At 37.2% G+C, this 23880-nt stretch overlaps 3 protein-coding genes and 1 pseudogene across 3 annotated transcripts; 3 read left to right on the forward strand and 1 right to left on the reverse strand.

Annotated features, from left to right (window-relative positions):
• Positions 1–672: 672 nt before the first annotated feature.
• Positions 673–5817, forward strand: LOC134650310 (cuticle protein 19-like). Its single transcript, XM_063505271.1, has 4 exons — positions 673–780; positions 1252–1404; positions 4669–4835; positions 5639–5817. The coding sequence occupies exons 1-4, from the start codon at positions 769–771 to the stop codon at positions 5688–5690; spliced, it is 384 nt and encodes a 127-aa protein (XP_063361341.1). The 5' UTR covers positions 673–768; the 3' UTR covers positions 5691–5817.
• Positions 5818–10344: 4527 nt separating this feature from the next.
• On the forward strand, positions 10345–12655 carry LOC134650460 (uncharacterized). The gene is made up of 4 exons (XM_063505415.1): positions 10345–10712; positions 10785–11096; positions 11195–11361; positions 12015–12655. The coding sequence occupies exons 1-4, from the start codon at positions 10668–10670 to the stop codon at positions 12649–12651; spliced, it is 1161 nt and encodes a 386-aa protein (XP_063361485.1). The 5' UTR covers positions 10345–10667; the 3' UTR covers positions 12652–12655.
• Positions 12656–15956: 3301 nt separating this feature from the next.
• Positions 15957–17557, forward strand: LOC134650299 (cuticle protein 8-like). The gene is made up of 4 exons (XM_063505259.1): positions 15957–16178; positions 16499–16729; positions 16843–17009; positions 17383–17557. Exons 1-4 carry the CDS (start codon positions 16167–16169, stop codon positions 17453–17455), a joined length of 483 nt encoding a protein of 160 aa, XP_063361329.1. The 5' UTR covers positions 15957–16166; the 3' UTR covers positions 17456–17557.
• A 1848-nt stretch (positions 17558–19405) lies between these two features.
• LOC134650298 (cuticle protein 8-like) lies at positions 19406–21110 on the reverse strand (annotated as a pseudogene).
• Positions 21111–23880: the final 2770 nt, after the last annotated feature.

Here is a 23880-nt window from a genome sequence, read left to right on the forward strand (position 1 = left end):
ATATTGAAATTGTCTCGGGCAAGGTCGTCATTATTACGGTCATTATTTTGTCTTTAGGCCACTCTTGCATTATTATGTTCTGCTTACTGGCAACGCTCTACTTACTTCTTTACGCAGGTATCTAATTACATGTTAACAAGACAGGTTCAATCTTCAAGAGTAGTGCTAAGAGTTAATGAAAGTGTTGCGCTTTATAGCTCACACTTCGACTTGTTAATTTAATCTGGTGTTTCATTAGGTTTCTACTATGGAGATGCAATTTCGAAATACTACCTACACCAGAAAACATTTGCCGACTGCAGGTTAAAACGACAAAATAGGTACCTACCTACCTATTACATATTATAGCGGTTCCTTGACTTCCTTGGCAGTTTGGCAAACGGCAGTGGTCACGTAGAATCTAATCAGATATCCCGAGCAGAGAAAACAGAAAGGGTCATAAAATGTAATCGTTGTCACATCGCCATGTGATCGCTGCCATTGTGCAATGCGCTGAACGCAACCCTATCCAACATTCTTGTAGAAAGTAAACGGTGGCAAAATGCTCTAATTTTTATGACTATTGTCTAACACATGTTCTATCACCTTGAACCAGGCTACGTAATTTTACGTAATTACTTTATCATTATCAACTACCGTAGTCTTGCGTAGACAACGCACACTGCGTCGCATCTCGACGGTTAAACCAATATAAAAGTCGGCGTCTGCGCTCTTCACCACCAGTCGTGTGTGGTCGTTCAGACGAAGCAAACCTTATTCAAACGCAAAATGATCGCCAAAGTAAGTGCCCGTGATTCACTAAGTGAAAGGATTGTTTGCGCCGCGATATCCCTTAGTGCTCTGGATCGAAGACAACCCCTTTAGACTACCTTTGGCAACTGCAATTGTTGCTTTCCACGCAACAGGTTGATGGTGGTTTTTGCGAGGATCCACCTCTTGTAGCCCTGTTTCATAAAAATGCAAAGATTTAGAGCTTTATTGGGTTATTCCCAGTAAGTTAGCACCCAGTTTTTTTCGCTTCCACAAGTTTTCATCCCAGGATTTTACCACCAAGAATATGAGTTAAATTCCAAGTATCCTGGTACTGGGTTTATACCTACTACTTGGTAGTGGGTTTATACCAGGACACATCTATGCCAATGATATCACGAGCAACGACTTTATATTAACTACTGGCAAGCTTTGCCCCAGCTTTTAGTCTACTTATCACATCATATACCTACAACGTTTATCCCTGTTATTTGATTGCAGGCCGCAGTTGTCCTGTCCGTAGTCGCGTTGGCAGCGGCTGGCGTTGTCCAGCTGGGCCACTACGGCGGCGAGGAGTACGGCCACGAGGCGGTCGCGTACGCGGCGCCTGTAGCGCACTACGGCGGACACGAGGAACATCACGTCGACTATCATGTAAGATTCCTTCCATCACATCAGATATCTTTTTTTACAGGCAACTAAGGTCCATCGCTACACCTTATAAAACAAATAGCTACCCGCCCCGGCTTCGCACGGGTTAACAAATTATACATAAACCTTCCTCTTGAATCACTCTCTCTCTCTCTCTCTCTATTAAAACCGCATCAAAATCCGTTGTGTAGTTTTAAAGATCTAAACATACATAGGGACAGATAGACAGCGGGAAGCAACTTTGTTTTATACCATGTAGTGAAGTCCCCCGCCGCGTCTGTCTGTTTGTTTGTATGTTCGCGATAAACTCAAAAACTTCTGGACGTATTTTCTTGAGGACGTATTTTCACCTATAAATAGAGTGATTCTTGAGGAATGTTTGTATAGTTTGTCAACCCGTGCGAAGCCGGGGCGGGTCGCTAGTATATTATATACATAGTTATCTTTAAGACTAACATACATAAACATACAATATCAAACTTAACAATTAAATATCATCTTGACGACACAACACCGTTGCTGCTGCTGCTGGGTCGCCGGACTGTACCGACAAGAAATTGTAGAAATTAAAGAGTGGCAAAATTGTAGTGTTGTCCCTTTCAAATCAATCTAAGAAAACGTGACGACATTACAATGTTGCCACTTTTTAATTTCTACAATTTCTTGTCGGACCATATTCGGGTGCAGAATTCGGCAGATTCACCCGAAACCCCCGAAATATCACACACTCAATACGTTCAATATTACACGTTCAAAGTCTTAGGCTAAAAAGAAATGATTCATATAATTCTACGTGGCAAATTAGCATACAGTCCGCCGGATGGTAACAAGTTTCCGCAGCATGTGAACGCTTGCAACTCCAAGGGTGTTGCTGGCTTAAAATCATGTAAATAGTACAACATAGTGTTAAAAGTAGGTAGGTATATACTTGTACATATAATAAATATACTTATACGTGGGTCAAACAAAGACTCTTTTCCTCTTTTTATTCCCGAAAGTTCAGAATAATGGTGGGACAAATGTACACGGTTTGATACACTCGGAAAAAACAACGGGCGCCAAATTCTTTACTTTCGACTACAGAAGAGACGATTTTTGTTTTTCTGCCTGTCATCCACAATGATAAAATTTGAGACGAGGCGTAAACCCGACCAAAAAGCTAAGAGTAGGTACTTATTTCTGGGAAACGCTTTCCCATGGTGCATTTCTCATATGTTTTAAAACATTTCAACCAACTCAATTAAAGGCAGTAATAGTTAACGTCAATGACCTAACTATTCGACAGTTCAAAATTTCAAGAACATTTATTTTTAAGAAAAAATAAAGCACTGAATATGTAACCTTGCAACAATTGTTTTCTGCAACACCTAACCTAAGATATGGATCCGTAAGGCGGGCAGATTTCCCCATCCCGTTAAGCTTAATGTCTCGTCGTTTCATTTCATTACAACGCGCACATTAACCTTCAGCAAATGAACATCGCGGCCGTTCCAAGCATGCGCGAGCGCCGCGTAATCGTCGCAAAGCTCGTTACAATTACAACACTACCAACAATTTGTTACATTATTACACGTTACTAATTCAAAACGCCAGCTACAATAAAATTAGATAACCATTCCCGACGACAGCGTTCAACACGCATGAAAATCTAACATAACAGATCCAATTTTCTCTTAATTAAAGCTGTTACGCGGCGAATAAACAAACGCTAATATCTCGTGGCAAGTGGAGCAATAAAGCTGGTTTTGTTTCCCTGGGCCTATGTTACCCGACGATGGCGTAATACGAAGTAACGAGCTAATTGATGGCTTGCATAAACTGCGCGTGTTGTGGCCCGATTCAACACAATCGACTGCGTTTCCGGGAGACGGCGCCTGCGGCCCTCCCGTCCAACTTGCGTCACACACTCTTTTTGCATGAAATGGATCAATGCATCTAACAACGCAAAATTATTCAGCTTCCTTAAACAACATACTATCTTTGAATAATTCAACGCACGCAGACAACCCTAGCGTATGAATTTGTTTCCTATGCTATTCAATGCACGTGTGAAAACAACTGTCGGAAAATCTCATAAATTGCTTGAAAGCAGCCGTCTTACAGCATCTGACTGTAACGCAATATCGGAAATCCGTTATTAAGTGTTGACTGTAGTTACTGTAAAAAACTACGTTTACAGCATCTAATAAAGCGTACATATTTATTTCGACATAGTTGAGCACTATTAAGCAACACCATAATGTCCCACGACGGAGGAATTAACAGACTATGTAACTCAAAGATAATTCATGGTACAGTTCGTTGTCGCTAGACTCGCTAGTCTTTACGGTCCAGTCATAAGTCGCGCACAACAGGTAATGATATGATATAAAGTGGGTTACATAACACTTTTGCATAGAACTTATAGTACGAGTATATCCCGGTCGTGACTGCAAGGCCGATAACAGAGCGGTTCCCAGGGCGCTTGCAACATTAGCGCCCACAAATCACGAAGCCTCCGGGACGTAATGACTGTCATGATACAAGGGAAAATAGACCGTTGTTTGCATAAACCGGCGCGTGCTCTCACGCTTGTTTTAATGGCAGATGTGGAATCATTGCTGGCCGATGCTGACCTAAATATACTCGCGGTTGCGTAAAAGCTCTCACGATTTGACAGTTTTACTTTGTCACTAATCTGGATTAAGCGAAGTTTTCATTTAACTCGTTTGCTTACGCAGTCCGTGAACGTATCAAGCTTATCTGATCTGAAACAATGGCAAACGTTACAGTTTCCAGTCGTGTTAAAGTCAATGTAATTGTGGTGCTGATTATACAACAAATCGCTTATAGACAATGTCAGACACTAATGCACCTGCTGGTCGGTAATCACATGAGAGCGCACTTGTGAAATAAAAGTAATTCAACAACATGATAAATGACTATGCGTCAACATTAACAACAAAATTCAGATGCTATTTAGTTTTTTGCTTGAATTTACCAATCGAGTTTGTTTTCATTGCTCTATAGGTGGTGGTATAGGTGTGGAATGTACATATGTAGAGGACAATCTTACTTCAATATATAGGTCATTGCAAAGTTTACTGTTCGGTGATTTAATGAACAGACTATCACGACACTAAATGTTAAGTGCGTTAGCATTAACGATTGACCTATTGAAACGGCATCGACATTCCAACTTTGCTCTACTAATCTTAGAATTTGTCGCTTACTCTGTCAAGCTGTTGTGTTATTTTCACGTTCACTAATATATTTTTTCTTCAACAGGCCCATCCCAAATATGACTATTCCTACTCAGTATCGGACCCCCACACTGGTGACCACAAGACCCAGCACGAGGCTCGCGACGGAGACGTCGTGAAGGGCGAGTACTCCCTGCTGCAGCCGGACGGATCATTCCGCAAGGTCACTTACACCGCTGATGACCACAATGGGTAAGACAATCACGATATTTACACGCAGTTCAGCCACAAGGCTGCAAAATTGTTGGGTTCCGGAGTCAGCTAGTTTTGCCATTTCCGTGTGTTCGTCTATCTGTCTGTGCGTTCACGGCTTGGAAATTTAGCATGAATAGATAAATCATCACATTAAACAAATTTTGTCAACGTATTTTTGGAATACCTGTAGAATCATGACATACGTAGCGCGTGTGTCAGCAATCATCCCAGGATAAAAAAAAAAACATTTTACAGTTATTGACTATAATTGAGATATAAAAGCAAATAGTATATACGTACTGTGTAAAAGCTCTGATTTTTAGTGATTCCTTATTAGAATTTTCCGTCAAAGAACAAGTGACGTTTTTGGACGGTTTTTCGGAATGTTGATTCTAAATCCAACACGTAGCGGCACCACATAAAATCAAGTCCTCATACGTCTTTTAAAACATATACAATATTTTAATGTCATTTGACCTGTACCTATCATTAATTTTATAAGGGTTTTATTAATGTCTCTTATTCCTCGCGTTATCCCGGCATTTTGCCACGGCTCATGGGAGCCTGGGGTCCGCTTGACAACTAATCCCAGTAATTGGCGTGGGCACTCGTTTTTACGAAAGCGACTGCCATCTGACCTTTCAACCCACAGGGTAAACTAGGCCCGTATTGGGATTAGTTCGGTTTCCTCAAGATGTTTTCCTTCACCGAAAAGCGACTGGTGAATATCAAATGATATTTCGTACAGCGTAAGGGTTTCGTAAGGGTTTTATTAATTTATTATTTTTTTATTTTTCCAGTTTCAACGCGGTAGTACACAACACGGCGCCCGCGCACCACGAGTACCACTAAGCGTCGGTGCTCCTAGCCAGTGCTCTCAAGTGATATGTGATATTATACCTTTAATACTTAATTAGATAGTCTTTAGTCGACGACCTTTATTGTTATAAGACTGCGGCGAAAATAAACTATTTGAAAACTGTTTTTATGCATTTTATCTGATAGAGTCTGTGCGGAAAGAGAAGAGTCGTGGAATGTATGGGACGGGACCCAATACATTCTGCGACTCTTCTCTTTCCGAGCAAACTCTTAACAAACGAGAAAACTACTTATACATACGATGAATATGTTATGATATTGGGTAATATAATGATATAACTAGTATGTAGCCATAGCCTATCACGTTTTTGTATTTTATTCTAAAGTCTTTGTTACTTCTGGATCTGGTAAATATTATGGAAATACCAACTTTAACGATCCCCGCATTAAAAAAGTGTGTATCTACCTGGATCAATTCAGGGATTCGTAAGATAGGGAATCATGTATTTAGTGAGGTACCTGAGCGGTAAGAGTGTGTGACTTTCAATGCGGAGGTCGCGGGTTCAGACCTCGGCGAGTACCAATGATTTTTTCGGAACTTATGTACTTACCTACGAAATATCATTTGATATTTACCAGTAAAAAAATATTGTAGAAACTTAAATATAAATACAAACTAAATATATGTATAAAAATAACTACCTACTAATACCCGTCCCAGGCTGTTCCCGATGCAAAGGTGCCCATCACGCTCGCTGCGTGGCCGCGTTGGATTGCGATGGCCAGCCTTTATTAAACTATGTACAAGAAAAGTAAAATTAGCGTTTTTGAAATACGGGAAGTAGGTATTTTAAGGAGGTGAAAATGGGGTTAAAATTTAAAGCTTATCGGGAACGAGTTTTCTTTAGTACCTAAAAAGCCACTTGAAACTTCGTAGATAAACGCAATATTAGTAAAAAAAACCGGTCAGGAGCATGTTGGGCCATGCTCAATGTAGGGTTCCGTTGCTACCCGTCCGTCAAAATAGACTTTTTGAAAAAAACCCAAAAATGCCTAAACCGATCATGTTCGCTATAGTTTTCCTTGAAAGTCTTAAAGCTAAGCTTCAACGTTTTTTGTTTTTGTCATATGTTTTGGACCTATAGTTCAAAAGTTTGAAGAGAGTTAGTATATAGGTTTTAATTCAGACACCTTTTTTTCTCACTATCGTCGCTTGGAGATTATTTAATGTGACACCAAAATTCATGATTCAGGGGTTGTCCAGAATAACATCGAACTGGAAACTCATTACTGAAACATATCTTTTATCAGGTAAAATAAATATATATTATATATGTAGAACCTAATTGACCAAAACCTAATCGTGCATGAGAAACGAATAATTATCGATCCATTAATTAGAAAAAGCCGTCACCAAGGAAGAGTTGCACATGGTTAGAAAGCGTGAATATCAGCCGTCAGATCATGTAAGAAATACCTAATACTTCCTGAATGTATGTACATAAGTAGAAAAAAAGGCACTATAAAAATACTACGGGAAAATTTAACCAATTTCAGAAATTAAACTTAAATCCTTATCTATGGATTTAAGTTTATGTTCTTCTTGTTAATAAATAAAGAATGTGATCGAAGCATCGGATTTTCGGCGCACCCAGTTTAGGCATCTGAAGTTTGGTATGTACATATGTCATTAGGCTAAAGGCCTCGAAAACACAGCTACTAGAGCAGACGCTTCATCGCGGTTTGTATTGTTCTACCAATAGGTGGGTGGCGTGTGTAGGTGGGATTCGACCAGTGTGCAACACAAGCATTTTTGTACAGAATTTAAATACTTGTGCCGCACAGTGTCGTAGATTACATGAATTGATTAAGTTCATCTTCCCACGCATTTTCTAGAAAAAAAAATCATTATGCATACCTTGACCGAAATTACTTTAGTTTCCTCGCTCGTTTGTATCACACTTGGATAGGACTTCCCTACATCCGACCCATATTATATTAAAAACAACTGTTATGGTACTTTAATCTATATATATAAACGTGAAAGACCTGACTGACTGACTTAAATCAACGCGCAGCCCAAACCGCTGGGACTAGAAAGTCCAAAATTGGCAAGTAGGTTCCTTATAAGGTCTAGGGGTCCACTAAGAAAGGATTTTTCAAAATTCATCCCCTCTTTAGGGGATTGAATTTGACCCCTTTGGGTGAAATTTAAAAAAAACTCTCCTGCGCGTGCGAAGCTGCGGGCAAAAGCTAGTAGCATACAAACATCCAGCACGAAAGTCTACCGGCTCAATTTGAACAATGCTTTTAAGATGTCACAGCGATGCGATACCGATCTGTGTCAAAAGTGACATTTTTGGTTGAAGAAAGATCACTTTCGACACTGACAGATCGGTATCGTATCGCTGTGATATCTTATAAGCATTGTTCGAATTGGACCGTAATGCTCCGGCGAGTTGTGGTAAGTGCGATGACATTGGCAAACTCATTCAATCGTTTACAGTATTCTCGATAAATACATTCCAAATTCAAACTTGTCTACGATTCTTATCTGTGGTGATACAGATTAGATACAAAATCGGCAGAAAAGATGCCGAATATACACTCACACCTTCTAATTTCTATAAGTATTTTTTAGCATTTAGAAAAATACTACGCGATCTTGACGAGTCTTTTAATTGAAAAACGCTTTTTAAAAATCAGTATAAATAGGTATTAGGTACTTATGAAAGCAAAAAAATGTAAATAATCGTGTATGATTCATAATTGTTACATATTTGCCCTGACTTATTTTTCAAAAGTGTTTTTCAATAAAAAGACACGTCAAGATTGTTTTACCTTTTTCTAATGCTAAAAAAAGCGAACTCTAGTTATAAATTATACCCAAAGTAAAATAACAAAAGACATGGAATGTTTTTCATTCATACATCAACCTGTCGAGTGTCGATACATAAGATACATAGTCTCTAACTTCCGTCAATCTAAATAAAATAAAATTGCTGTTAATTTATTTAAGCTAAGACAAGCGGTCAGATCATTTTATTACCCAATAGTAAAAATTTAAAAGACCCTGTTATAATGAGGGTAGGTACCTACCGTTTTCTTTCTGTTGAAATACTGAACCGTAAAAAGTTAAAAACTACGCATTTATTATTAAATAGTATTTTCATTCAACGTCACCCTGAAATTAACAACCTACTTGTAGGTCAATGTCATCCCACAATAGTAAATTCTTCCGTTACGAATCACGATTTATACTTATGACTTACGTAGGTATAGGTGCCTACTGAAAGTGAGCGCCTGAATCAAAACGATAGCACCAATACTACGGAAAGCCAGAAGGTAACAATTTGGCCCAAATGCTTTACTTAATGATATATAGTTGGTCAAACTAAAAAAACTATACTCAACCTTTTCTTTTGGCTGCTAGTACTAGTGTAATACAAAGACAGTATGATTCTCTCCGTCTATGTTTGAAATGAGACAGTCCTTTGACCAACTATTATAGGTATGCTATCGTAGATCACAATGAAGATTTATTATCACAAAAAATACTAACTTAATTCCTCCCAAATATAATTCAAAAGGTCTCAAAGTCTCAACTATGGTCTGAATTATAGTTAGTATTTTTAGCATTAGAAAAAAGGTAAATAATTTTGAAGTGTCTTTTTATTGTAAAACACTTTTGAAAAATATGTCACGGCAAATATATATAACAATTTATGAATCATATACGATTATTTACATTCCCTTGCTATTATAAGTAATAGTTGCTGATAAAAAAAGCGTTTTTCGATTAAAAGACACGTCAAAATCACGTATGTAGTCTTTTTCTAATTGCTAAAAAAGACGAACTCTAAATATAACCTAGAACTTCTAGATATGGTATTGTCCATTTGATTGGTGCGTTTTTGTGTGCCTATTATTTCTAGAAAAAACTGGTCTTGTAATACATAATATGATACATATCTTGACCGATTATAAGAACTAACTCAGGTACAAACCCAAAAAGCACCAATACAATATTGTTTTAATATGTACTTAAACTTAAGTAAGACACCATTTTATGTGCCTAAATATTGGGGAGGAGATAGGAGCCTAATGAATTGAACTAAATAGGTATCTCTATAGAAGCTTTATGTTTATTAAATTTAATAATTATTAAAACAACATTTAGGTGCACATTATTAGGACTGTCTTCTTCCACTATGGCATAAAGTTAATGCTTTGCTCAGACATAATGTACAGGCGCAATAAAAAACGCACAGAATACTTAAAGCGCGCAAGGTCGTTTGTAAAACTTTTTTTAATTGCATAGGTACTAGATCTGAAAATTAGTAGGTATGACGTTAGTACTGACGTTATTCAATCAGACCTAGTCCCCTTAAACATACTTTTAAATATATTAGCATAATGAGTTGTAAATAGAGCTGTGCCTAGAAAAGAAGTTTTGACACGAAATTAAGTAGTTTAGCTTATTTGTATTCAATATTTCCTGAAAACAGATTTCTATTGAAAGATATATTATGTGTTAACATAATAAAAATTTAACAGTGGTCATTATAGCTAATGAAATAGGTACGAAAAACTTTATATTCTGAAGAAATTACTAAATTTCATGTGAAGTAGACAAAAACGAAATACAAAAGCAAGTTTGAAACAGTGTATGGTTGAAGGGATCCTCGTCATAAAGCCCACGGCTGCTGAAAGATCAGCACGGATTGGGGATAAAGAAACAACTTGCAGTTGTTCCCGGTCACATTTCATCACTAGCCGGACTATCTGAGACAAAAGAAAATGCCACGCTATATTACCCACTAATTGTAAGCCTCGTGCGCTGAATACAGGAGATGAGACAAGTACTAGAGTGTTAAAATCTTCATTAACATTTTAATTGTTCACCTCTATTCATCCAGTAATGACATTGATGGTTTGTTTCGGTATTACCGAACAGCATATTTTAAGACAAACAAAGCACCTTTTATAAGACGAGACACTTTCTGAAAAATGTCAGTAGTGTTCCATCGATCAGCTGGAAAGATGATTTTAAAAGTAAGTAGGTGCCGATTTTGATTTAGAAACAAATGTCATTTATATTTTTAATAATGGTTTTTGTTGTTTTAGAGTTTCGTGGCAGCTATAGTGTTAAGTTTTGCTTGGATAAAGTCAGTTACGGGCGGTACGTCGTACTCAAATGTGTACTTGCAAAGTGGTCCAAGACTAGGTTTTTACGGCCCTGCGGCTGTAAGAAGCGCGCAACTCGCTCCCTTGTCCGCTGCGCCTCTAATGTCAAGCATGTTACCGCCTTGTGTATCACCGTGTGTCCTTCCTAGTCAACAAGTGGCTGCATTAACTCCAGTAGCAACCAGTAGTGCCAATTTTGTTACGTATAAGTCTCCGATAAGAGCCCCAGTTGTTGTAGCGCCGAGTAATGATGTAAGTAATTTAACTTAACATTGATTTTGCAAGTTAAGCTTTCTGTGATAGAAACATGAATTATAATACAATATAACGACTGTATTTTTTCTACTTAGGATGCTACGAGCTACGAGTATTCCTATGTAGTTTATGATGAGAACACCGGTGACCAAAAAGCTCAAAAAGAAACTAGTGACGGCTCCGTAGTGCGGGGCCAATACTCGTTAATCCAGCCCGATGGATATGTCCGAGAAGTCCAGTACACTGCTGATGATATTAAAGGGTAAATAACTAACTTTTTTTCAAAAATGGACGGCAAAGTCGACGTTGCCGGTTAAAAAATAGGTCGCGAAGTGCGTGGTTTATGGTCAGTCAAAAAACTAAAAAGTTAAAAACATTGCAGTCTCGATTTCGGGACTGGAATGTTGATGTTGCATACAAATTCCATTATATGTTGAGTTCCAAACTTTTTAAAAGTTGAAATGGCCTTATCAAATGAAGGCATAGCTAGGTCCGTTAAACAGCCAAACAGATGATCAGTACTTATTATTATAATGTTGGTACCGCGACTATTTAGGTGTCTCAAATAGGTTGGCGTATTTTCAGCAGAAAAATACACTTTTTTTTAAAGGCGGCTAAGCAAATATTTTCTGTGGTTTTACTTTTTTTCTGTGATAATTGCGTTGCTTCTGTAAAATATTTCTATTTCTTGTACCATTTTTGACAAAAGCACTATATATGACTCGACTGGAAGGCTACTTGCTGGCTTCGGATTCAATTAAACGGAGTCCCAAGGTCGTCCGTTTAAAACGAATTCTCAGCCAGCAACTAGCTACTTCCGAGCCTCGACAATAATGTACTATTACTTAAGTACAATTAGCTTGAAATACTTACGGCAAGTAAGACATCTAAATTTTAAATAATATGTTGTTGCAGATTTAACGCAGTCGTTAAAAACTTTTTACCCAAAAAAGAAGTTAAAGCCATCTCACCCCGTCCTGAAATAAAAAACGAACCGCTAAAAGAAGCTCAAAAGAAAACAGATGAAGCACACGATCTCGAGCCTGAAGCACATGGACAAGTTCATGAAGAAGAACGTGGTCATAAAGGTGAAAGTCAGGAAGTACACGAGGTTCATACAGAACCTAAACATGAAGAACATAGTCATGAAAAACCTGAAAAACAAGAAGAGCACGGGGGACATGAGGAACATGAAACCCACAAAGAACCCGCGCAACCTAAAAGTTATAAGGAGCAGGGAGAGCAACCTGGACCGGAGGGTCACAAGGAGAACACACATGAAGAACACGGCGGAACTAAAGAGCATACATCCCCAGCAGAGCACGCAGAACCAGAAAGCCATGGAGAATCCCATAGGGCTGAGGAACATGGGGGTGAAGGAAAGAAAAAGCCGAAAGCAACACAGAGCTTTGAAGTGTTACCGATCGTTACTGATACACTTGTTTCTTACAACGACATCATTAAGTGCATACAAGCTGCCATTAATCGAGCGAATACACCGCAACCGTTAGCATCTCCACTTACGTACATTGTATTGAACAAGCCATGTTAAATACAGCTGTACGGGTGTACCCGTACCACGAGTCACTGACAGTGTCAACACTGACATATACGCTAACGTCTACGTAATCTACTTTTTAATACATCTCGCTCGCACTAATATGTCAGAATTAAAATTAAGAATGCGTATGTGCGTATGTGTGGATGCGTAGAAATTAAGTTCCGTTCACGCTAGCGTTTATGTCAGTGCCAAACTGGTGGTAACTGTACTGTTATTATTATTATTTCTCAAAATTGTCATTACCGTCTAGTCTCCGAGTTAAAACTTTTTGTTAACAAATTCCTAATGTCACTTGAACTTGTATAATAATAAATAAAAAACAGAGAAAAAAGAGTTGCTGTAATTAAACTGTAACCAAAATCGTGTCTTCATTATTTACAAAAAACACCTAATCAGGTGTTGTAAGCATCATTAATGATGCTAAACTTAGTAAACAACTCCAAATCTGCCTTCTGATAGCCTAATTACGTAGGTATGTCATACAGAAATTTACATTTAAAAATATTCAACAAATTATTTAAGTAAATACCTTTGACAACTTAATTATGTAGTGGTTATTTTTGTTTTCTCTTAGTAGTAAATTTACATTTTTGCAAAGGTGAGTTAACAACGGTGCACTGCACAATGTATGTAACCGCACATTATAGCAATACCTTGCACTTTAATAGATCGATCAATGTCTTGTCAAACCTCTAATGTTACATACCTATTAATGTTGGTACTTAAAACAGATTGATTGAGATAAAATTGTGATAGCCAAATTTCATTAAAAGCACCACTGGTCATGTCACATACATACTGTAGATTCTATGTCTTTAAAATTCAATGTCGGCAACTTTTTTTGGGTTAAATATCTGATCAATCAATATGCCTTAATCTTAATCAGTAAATTAATTCGTTTTAAAACGACGCTAATTTTTTAGAAATAGGTACCTATAATAGGTACATGTTGAAATAAATTTGTGCAAGATTTATTTGCAATAGGTACCTAATGTTAGTATAGTCTTTGGAACATACAAGACAAGGTCTAATTAAGTATGTTAATTTTTAGACTTATGTTTTCGCCATTTTTTACCGCGAAACACGGTGATCTAAATATTTCAAGGACGCGTACGGGTAACACTAACACATAACATAGGTAATAAAACTGTTTAAAGAAGAAGTAGAGTCTGTTCGGAAAGAGAAGAGTTGTGGAATGTATGGAGCCACGATGGGGCCCAATACATTCCACGACTCTTCTCTTTCCGAACAGGGCTTAATGTCACACGTCATGGCGTGTCAGTTCTGTTTATGGTCAGTTTATTATTGCTTAGCAAAATATAATAGTAAATCCATGTATCGTTAATTTAAACTCATGAGTTTTTTTTTATTAATGCTTCAATGAGTAGATGAGGTTTTTATTTACTACAAGGTTTTTATCTATCAAATTATATACAGATTTAGGTTTTTGGTGTGGTTTAAATAAGTACAAGTGAACAATATTCTCAAGCGGATATGAATTTTTGGAACCCCATTGGTTTTTTTCAGTTCTGAAATATAAGTTTATTTATCTATTTATTTTAACCTCCTAAGGCCCAACGAAAAATTGAGTATGTAGTCAGTACGGCCCGTAGTCCTACCAGTAGTACTATTGTTTTATACTCATTCAGTTACTTTTACAAAAATACTTTTTTTAATGTTATTGTACTTATACAGCACCTTGTACAGCACTTTGATTTTTTTTTTACGAACTTGTTAAATGGCTCACAGACAAAACAAAACAGTCCTTTAGAAGTTCGTACACGCCAATTTCGATAAGCGCAAAATTTGAAATGGGTTTTCTATTAAGTCCTACTGGTAGGACCGTGGTACGCTATGACTACACAATTGTTGTAGGAGCTGGGTCTGAATAAGAAAGTTAATAAGTACTATGGGTAGGACCTTGGGCCTTAGGAGGTTAAAACTGATCAAAAAGTATCTTGACCACAAAATATCTTACTCCAGTAGATATACGAGTCTACCAAGCCGTTACGTTTGAGCCGAAAAATAAATGTACACCTAATAAACATACGATATAGAAAAAACTATCCTACTATATTCCGGTCGTGGCCTCAAATAGAACCCTATATAATATAAAGGGTGTCCCAAAAAGGACGCATGATTTGAAATTGATGAAAAACACTTTTTTTTCGTTATAATATAATTGTATATAAATTCTTGAAATACAGTATAAAATAGGGTTATTTGTGGAACGGGTCACTGTTTGGTGCCGATTTTGGGCTGGAGGCATTATTGGACCATATATTTTTCAAAATGAGGCCGGTCAAGCAGTTACTGTTAATGGAGCTCGATATCGCGACATGATAACAAGTTTTTCTAGCCGAATTAGAGGATATCGATGTGGTTTCAACAAGACGGGGCCACTTGCCACACAGCCAGAGAAACGATGCAATTACTGCATGAAACATTTCCTAGTCGTGTGATCTCTCGATTCGGTGATCAGAATTGGCCCCCTAGATCTTGCGATTTAACGCCTTTAGACTTCTTTTTATGGGGTTATTTAAAGTCTTAAGTCCAATAAGCCCACAACCAGAAGGAAATTTGCTTTAAAAGAGGAAATTCAACGCTGCATTGGAGAAATTCAGCCGCATCTATGCAAAATGGTCATAGATTTTTTTTACAAAAGAGTGCGTATGTGCCAGCAAAGCCTAGAACTTGGAGGATATAATCAAACGGAGACGCCATGTCTGTAATTTTCTGTACAAAACAGTCTGCCGATTTTTGCGGGGGAGGGGAACGTCAAATGTATGCGTAACGTAAAAATAGCCATGTCAGATAAACGTCAGTCCATACATTGTGTTCATACATATATGGTCATCCATTGGCCGCCTATTTTCGACAGAGGGGAAAGCCTGTTAATGGCTACTCCGTTTAGTTGTATCCTCCAAGGCCTAGAAGGACATTTCCCTGACGTATTATTCCACAAATAACCCTATTATATGTATTTCAAGATTTTATATACAAATATATTATAACGAAAAAAAATGTGTTTTTCATCAATTTCAAATCTTGCGTCGTATTTATATTTCTATAGGGACTAAAGTAGGTATATAAGATTGGCAACAATACAATGCTATGATACTAATGAAGCTGATTTGGTTACTTTAGGCTAGTTCGAATCGCCCCGATGAGTAACTGATGTCATAATGTTAAGCTTTCTTAGATTAAATTGATAATCTTGTTCACCCATACACACAATACATGCTAATTATTACAAAACATTAAGGCATAACATATAGTTATTAGTTAGATACAATAACCCGGCAGACGCTGAAAGCCACACCGGACACAATGATTGACCGCTTCACATTATATTCGGAACTGTGACCTTGGCGTCATGTCAAAGCTACAGTCAAGGTGCACACGCATTTCGCCGCCCCACCGCACGCACGCGCATGATCTATATAACCTATACAACTGGACTGTCGACACCAATCAATAACTAATTGTTAAACAATACACTCAAAATGTTCAGCACAGTAAGTGTGTGAACCTATATTTAATTTGTAAAAAATAATATAATTAACAGAATTATTTCTTTGTCAAAGAATTTACATGTTTTCTTTCATTTTTGAAGTGTTAATTAATATGGAGGATTCACCCCTGTTACTTTTCGATATCATTTAAATTAAGTAATAAAGACAGAATATGTTGTTCCAAAACAGTATTTAACATAACGATTTTAGAAAAGATACGGCAATTAAGTACCTATTATTTATACATCAAACTTTACCACTTGATCAATATATGTATAAAGAAATTGAAACTTGGGAATGTATAAATAAACATATTTTTTTAGATCGTAGCTTTCGGCGCACTCCTGGCTGCGGCCAACGCTGGCCTCCTCGGCCATGGCCACGCCGTATCCTCCCAAAGCATCGTCCGTCACGACGAGGGCCACTATGCCGCCCCGGCTCACTACGCCCCAGCTCACTACGCCGCTCCCGTAATCCACGCCGCCCCTGTTGTCCACGCCGCTCCTATCGCTCACTACGCCCCTGCTGCTCACTACGATCATCATGATGAATACGTAAGTTTTGGTCTAATAAGAGAAAAAAATAAGTGTTTTGCTACTTATTCACATGGATAATGTTATAATTATATTATAACGGCCACAAGTTTAATAATTGCGATATATTCCAGGCTCATCCCAAATACGACTTCGCGTACTCCGTGGCTGACCCGCACACCGGCGACCACAAGTCGCAGCACGAGTCCCGCGACGGCGACGCCGTGCACGGCTACTACGAGCTGGTGCAGCCCGATGGCTCCGTGCGCAAGGTCGAGTACACCGCCGATGACCACAATGGGTAAGACATTTTTTATTAAATATTGTACTGTTTTAGAAAACTGAGAGGAGTAAAAGAAAAAGGAAAGAAAACTCAATATATACCTATTTACATATGTAGATACCTACATGCGTAACTGACCACCAGCAATGCGACCAAATGAGCTTGTCGTACGGTAAGTTCCGTTCACGAGCGTATTTTTTTATCCATCGTTATCTACAAGCTCATCAGTTGCTTTTGACTGCTGACATAGTCGATACTTCGTGCTCGTGAACAGAATTTCCCGCACAAGGATTTGGCCGCATTGACCTCAATTGTTCCGGTGCTTGTTCAACTATTAGAACTAACCTGACACACTTACTATACCATATTTTAATACCGCTTTTTTTTTCAGTTTCAACGCTGTTGTTCACAACTCAGCCCCTTCCATCCACGCTGCTCCCGCCCACGATTACCACCATTATTAAATTATATAATTTGAAGAATGACTGCCTAATGTTATTTGTTTGAACGCTATTTATATCTTTGTATGTGTGTGAAAAACTTGTAAATAAATTTTAATTCAATTATATGTCATTTCCCATTACAATTTACATGGTTATCTAATTCTATATTACATTATGTGCAAGACCCAGGTATTTGTTGAGGCACTGCTGACTGTGGCAAAGCCACCAAAGAATTATAAGAGCCACCCCACACTAGCGTCTCCCGAGCGTCGGCGTCTAGTCAAGTAAAGCGCTGACTAGACGCCGATGACGCTCAAAAGACGCTAGTGTGGGGTGGCGAGGTTTATATTATGCCTTCCTAGTAAACCACTAACGGCTGAAACGATTTGGTTATAAATACATATGCCTATAGTTGGTCAAACCAATTTTTCAGTAAATATGAACAAAAAAACTATACATCCTTTTCTTTTGGGTGCTAGTGTTAGTATAAGACAAAGATAATATGATTATCTCTGTCTATGTTTGAAATGAGACAGTCCTTTGACACACTATAATTATTATATGTAGGTATATATAAACCTCCTAAACCTATCCAGTGGATTAAAAAGTGCCTTATAAAAAAAGTATAATTATGTTTACATGTCATTGAAAAAATAGTCAAATGAAAAAAAAACGGATGGTAATAAAGATAATAATATATGGTAATATTTGCTCAAAAATTATATCTATATAGATACGATACGGATCGGATCTGTCAGTGTCAAAAGTGACGTTTCTTCAAACTAAAACTGACGTGTCCGATCCATATCGTATCTAGAGCTTATATTGTCATATTGAAATAGAATAATTTGAATGTATGTAACTATAACCATAACCATAACCGCAACACAACAAGGTTCTATTTTCTGGTTTATTTTCATATATATACCTACATATTATTTTATATTTGGTTTTAAAACCTTGTCATATTGAAATATAATAATTTGCATGTATGTAACCATAGCAGTCAGAAAAATATCTTCGTTACGAAAAACATATTCGTAACGGCGTGAGCTATACATTTTTATTTCCTTTAAATATATTTTATGTGATTCGTTTATCAGGATTTCAATAAATATCGTGAGATCATTAAACTTGCGGCTGGAAGCTGTTCTACAAATATCGAAAAAGGCATTTGAATTATTTGAAAATATTTTAATTCAGTTTATTAGTTTCTGCTTTATGTGCAAGTAGTAAATAAAGAGTTTAATGTTATATAATAACTATATCGGGTGCAACGGTACAAAGGACTTTTACGCAAACGGGGAATTGTTTAGGCTACGTACTTTATTTTTCACTTATTAATCAGTTTAATCACCGTAATATTTCTAACCGTTTTTGAAGATACAGTTTGTTAAACATTAAAGCAAAAATCTGTATGTTTCAACCCTTATAAGCAAGTAGATCCTATTGATTGACATGACATGTGTCAATTTAAATTATTTAAAATGTAAATAACTTTGTAGGGTTGTCACTGATATATAAATATTTAATTTTAATAAATTAGTTTTAATGATTTTGTTTTAATTTTTAATCCAGCTTTACGATTATAATGATTCGATTGTAAATAACTTAGATAACACTGTCCTTTCAGCTCAGTCTTTATAAATATTCCACCCTGTAAAGTCGTTAATGCCTAGAGAGTACCTACCTATTCAAGTAGTTATTCAGGATTCATATTCAGATCTGCAAAATATGTGAACACCTTGATTATTATATCATGGCGTCTCCTTAAAATGATTGTATTCGAACTTGAAGTTTTCCAGTACCTATTTGTAGGTAGTACCTATTCATCGGCCCTTGGTGAAAATTGTTCAACAAGTTTTACGAAACGTCAAAAGGATTAAACATTATAAAATATGTACTTAAATAAATTTTCATTTGTTTTAATCATGATTTATTTGTTTACTGACTACCTTATTTACAAAAATATAAATAGATTTCAAATAAATAATTCGATGCATATTCCTTTCAATAATGATGGTAGTCATGGGCAGGGGCCGCGTGGATGGTCGGAGCAGAGTTATGCACCACAGCGTTGAAACTGAAAAACAAAACGGAATACATTACTTACTGGCTGATGACTAGTATTTGATAAAATGTTTGTGAAACATAGATTAGTAATTAAAAAATATTTGTTTTTTATGTTACATACCCATTGTGGTCATCGGCGGTGTACTCGACCTTGCGCACGGAGCCGTCGGGCTGCACCAGCTCGTAGTAGCCGTGCACGGCGTCGCCGTCGCGGGACTCGTGCTGCGACTTGTGGTCGCCGGTGTGCGGGTCAGCCACGGAGTACGCGTAGTCGTATTTGGGATGAGCCTGGAATATGTTTCATAAATTTTATAGCCTTTCATGTCTATTTTCTGCACTCTCAAAGTAGCCCAAATAGTATTTTATGCAATAAGTAATTGGGCGTTTTTTTTTGTTGTCCCCTACACTTTTTTTTAAATTTGGAATTTTTTGTTATTTCTACTCAGAATCACGAGCTCTTTCTATCCTAATAGGAAAAAAAAGTGTCCCAAAATTTCCATACATTTTTCGATCTTTCCATTCCGCGACCGCCATACAAAGTCTATGACAAATGGTGACGTAATGGAAATAAAAACCTTAGGACACTTTTTTTCTCCTATTAGGATAGAAAGAGCTCGTGATTCTGAGTAGAAAAAACATAAAAAATCCCAAATTTGAAAAAAAAAGTGTAGGGGACAACAAAAAAAAACGCCCAATTGGTCAGTTGAGTACAGAAGCTTACTGAGTGGGCTAAGTAAAGTATGATATTGAAAAGCTTGACTTACGTATTCATCATGGCCATCGTAATGAGCGGCAGGGGCGTATGCGGCGATAGGGGCAGCGTAATGAGCAATAGGGGCGGTATGCACTACGGGAGCAGCGTAGTAGACCGGGGCGTAGTGAGCCGGGGCGGCCTAGGGGGCGGGGCCATAGTGACCCTCGTCGTGGCGGATGATGCTCTGGGAGGAAACAGCGTGACCGTAACCGAGGTGGCCAGCGCTGGCCGCGGCCAAGAAGGCTCCGAAAGCTACGATCTTAAAGGAAAAAAAAGAAATTAGACACACTTGGAGGTATTTTAGCTTTAAGAAAATGTGGAAATACTGTTTTTAATCAGAAAGAAAGCAAGTAGAGTTTGTGTGGTTATTTTAGAAAAAATAATACATAATAGTTTTTTTAACTTAATAACAACGGGAGTTGTGGAGATCAAAAGGGCCATTGCCCAGCAGTGGGACACTAAAACGGGGTATTAAAAAACATTATAATGTACAATTTACATATGTGTAACAAACACACTGTTAAAAAATGTCTCTGATCTATATACTTAAGTAATTGTGTCCGTTTTATTTTTATTTTTTAATATCATGCCTGTACGCTTACTTTGCTGAACATTTTGGCTGTTTTGCTATCTGCAATTGATTGATGTTAATGGCACAGTGGTAAGGTTTATATATTATGTAGATCACGATAACGCAGCGGCGTCGGCGCGCGCGGTGGGGCGAAGAAATGCGTACGCGCCTTGACTTTGCTGATAGTGCGTGCTTTGGGACTTAAGGATAGGATACAGAGCAGGATACGAAACTTACAAATTGTGTCCTGTTGAGTTGAATTTGTCTGAAAACTACTTACGTACCTACTTGTCCATAGATTGTCAGTCAACCGTTAAGTAAAATTCCTAATTTAAAACAATATGGTGGGTTTGTTTCTGTTTACGTACCTAGTTGCATTCCGGGAATTAAATTAAAAATGACAATATTTGGACCATTATTGTGGCATTAGTACAATTTATATATGTAAATATATAAAAAATAACGTGACCAAATGTATGCTAACAAAATCCTAATATTTTCTTTACAAAAACCTCGCATTCCAAATGTACGGATACCTACATATATTACCTGTATAATATTTATAATACATAAATTATTTATTATGTGTACTTTACAATAATATATCGAATGTGTCTCAATACCACTGACCAGTTATTTTGTCATTGTCATCACAAAATACATACCTACCTACATGTATGTATCCAAATATTTGTGAGTAAAGTAAAAATGAAGGCTATTTACGTAATGCTGATGCAAAATATTAACTCCATTTCATCCAGTTACACAATCTCTTAAAACCTCGCCTGTTAATTACTCCCAGATCCTAAAGCCATATTGATGCAAACAATATCAATAACAATTAGGTCAGGTTTCAGGCAAATACCTACAATCTTATAAGAACCTCGTTGTATGTATCTTTGATAGTAGGTAAGGTACTTATGTCTTTATCCTTGGGTTTACCATTCAATAAAAGTGCTCTTCAGAACATGGGCGTATAAAGTCATTTTATACAAATATGTCACTTGATACAAATAATATGTTTTGACTTTGACCAGTCAATCATAAAAACGGCTAAGCGTGGTATTCCACCTATCCAATTTGTATTTGCGTCTCATATTTTTCTTATTGAGAGAGTGACACGCAATGCACATTGGACCAAGAAATAGGACAGGTGGCAAACCACCCTAAGACAAATTCTCCAAATGCACCCACAAATATCAAGATCTAGTCAAAACATAAATTTGCCCAGTGCGATAAAAAATTTAAAAACCTTGACTTTGTCACGAACACTGACGAAAATGGATACATATTGTTTATATAATTCAATTTCCGGAAACCCCTTTGGCAAACGTTAAACCTTCGTTAAACAAATTCATAATCGAAAAAATTCAACGGAGTTCGCAACTTTGGCATTGACGCTCGCGAGAAGTCTTTAAACCGTAAGAATATCAACAAATAAAAAGTATTGTTAGTTAAACGTATATAACGGCCAAATTAAAATCGTTAACACACTGTCTGTTTCGTTCATAAATGCTACAAATTATAATTGTAGATGACAACTACTAAGGTAATGTCAAGCAACAGGGCTAGTCACATCACTATTACGCACTGCCCACATCTGGAATACCAAATCATAGAAAACCAATATTAATAAGACTAACGTTTTGTTCCTAAATTTGCCGCCTTTTCTACTGACGGCAATGCCTTGCCAGATATCAATTGCTTGCTTATATTTTATTTATACCTATCTAAATTTTCCTTCCGCATGCGATCAATTTAAATCTGTAAATTTGTATTTATTCATTGTAAATAATCCTTCATTATATCATCTTAATCTGCGTATCGGTTGATATACTTGTCCTACACACTACAGGACATTACCTTAACGAAATCTTCCATATCAATCAATCTTTTGTACCTCCTCGATCCTGTCGATGATTTAGAGTTGATCCACGTGGAATCGAAGCCAATATTCTAGATTCAAACAGAGAAAGAAGTTTTATTTTTATTAATTGGGTATTATAGGATGACCAAAAAAGCGCTGGTGGCCTAGCGGTAAGAGCGTGCGACTTGCAATCCGGAGGTCGCGGGTTCGAACCCCGGCTCGTACCAATGAGTTTTTCGGAACTTATGTACGAAATATCATTTGATATTTACCAGTCGCTTTTCGGTGAAGGAAAACATCGTGAGGAAACCGGACTTATCCCAATACGGGCCTAGTTTACCCTCTGGGTTGGAAGGTCAGATGGCAGTCGCTTTCGTAAAAACTAGTGCCCACGCCAATTACTGGGATTAGTTGCCAAGCGGACCCCAGGCTCCCATGAGCCGTGGCAAAATGCCGGGACAACGCGAGGAAGATGATGGGTATTATAGGATGACCATGATTGTAGAGAATAAATTTTTACTTAACGAAACGTAAAAAATATACATGTTAGATAATAACTTATTATCTAACATGTATATTTTTTTCTTTTTACTTTCTTTTATAATAAGCCAACTAGTATGTACCTATGATAAAACCCCGCCAATATGGCCGCAATTAGGTCATAAATTTATGTCCATATGTATTAATTTGACCTCCTATCACGTCTCAATTGTGTTTTGTCTGTAAACCACAAGGCCGTGGTAGTTGTGCTTTTTTTTACTCTTAGTATGCAATAGTTAATTATTAATCTAGATCGGTATGACGTATGTGGCGTAGCTGACCGCATCCTGTGTAAGGATATTAACTTTTCCGTTGCTGATTAAGCCGAGATAATGTGATTAAAATAAGATAATCCATCTAAGCACATCAATTATAAGAATTAAAATGTATGCTCCGTATAGCCTATTGATCATGATCATAGATCATGATCGCTAAGTAGTTGTTTAAAAAAATCATTAGAAACACATATCTGGCAGGGGGTAACTGGCTAGATAAATATTTACTAAACTTTTTTCGGAAAGTTTAAAAATTTGCATGTATGAAATTATATGATTGAGCCGGTGATAGATATTGTAGGTAACTTAAATAAGACTCGATGGAACCATACTCTAATTATAATTTTCACACTAATAATCCGTTCG

The sequence above is a fragment of the Cydia amplana genome, chromosome 8, assembly GCF_948474715.1.
Source record: "Cydia amplana chromosome 8, ilCydAmpl1.1, whole genome shotgun sequence".
NCBI lineage: Eukaryota > Metazoa > Arthropoda > Insecta > Lepidoptera > Tortricidae > Cydia > Cydia amplana.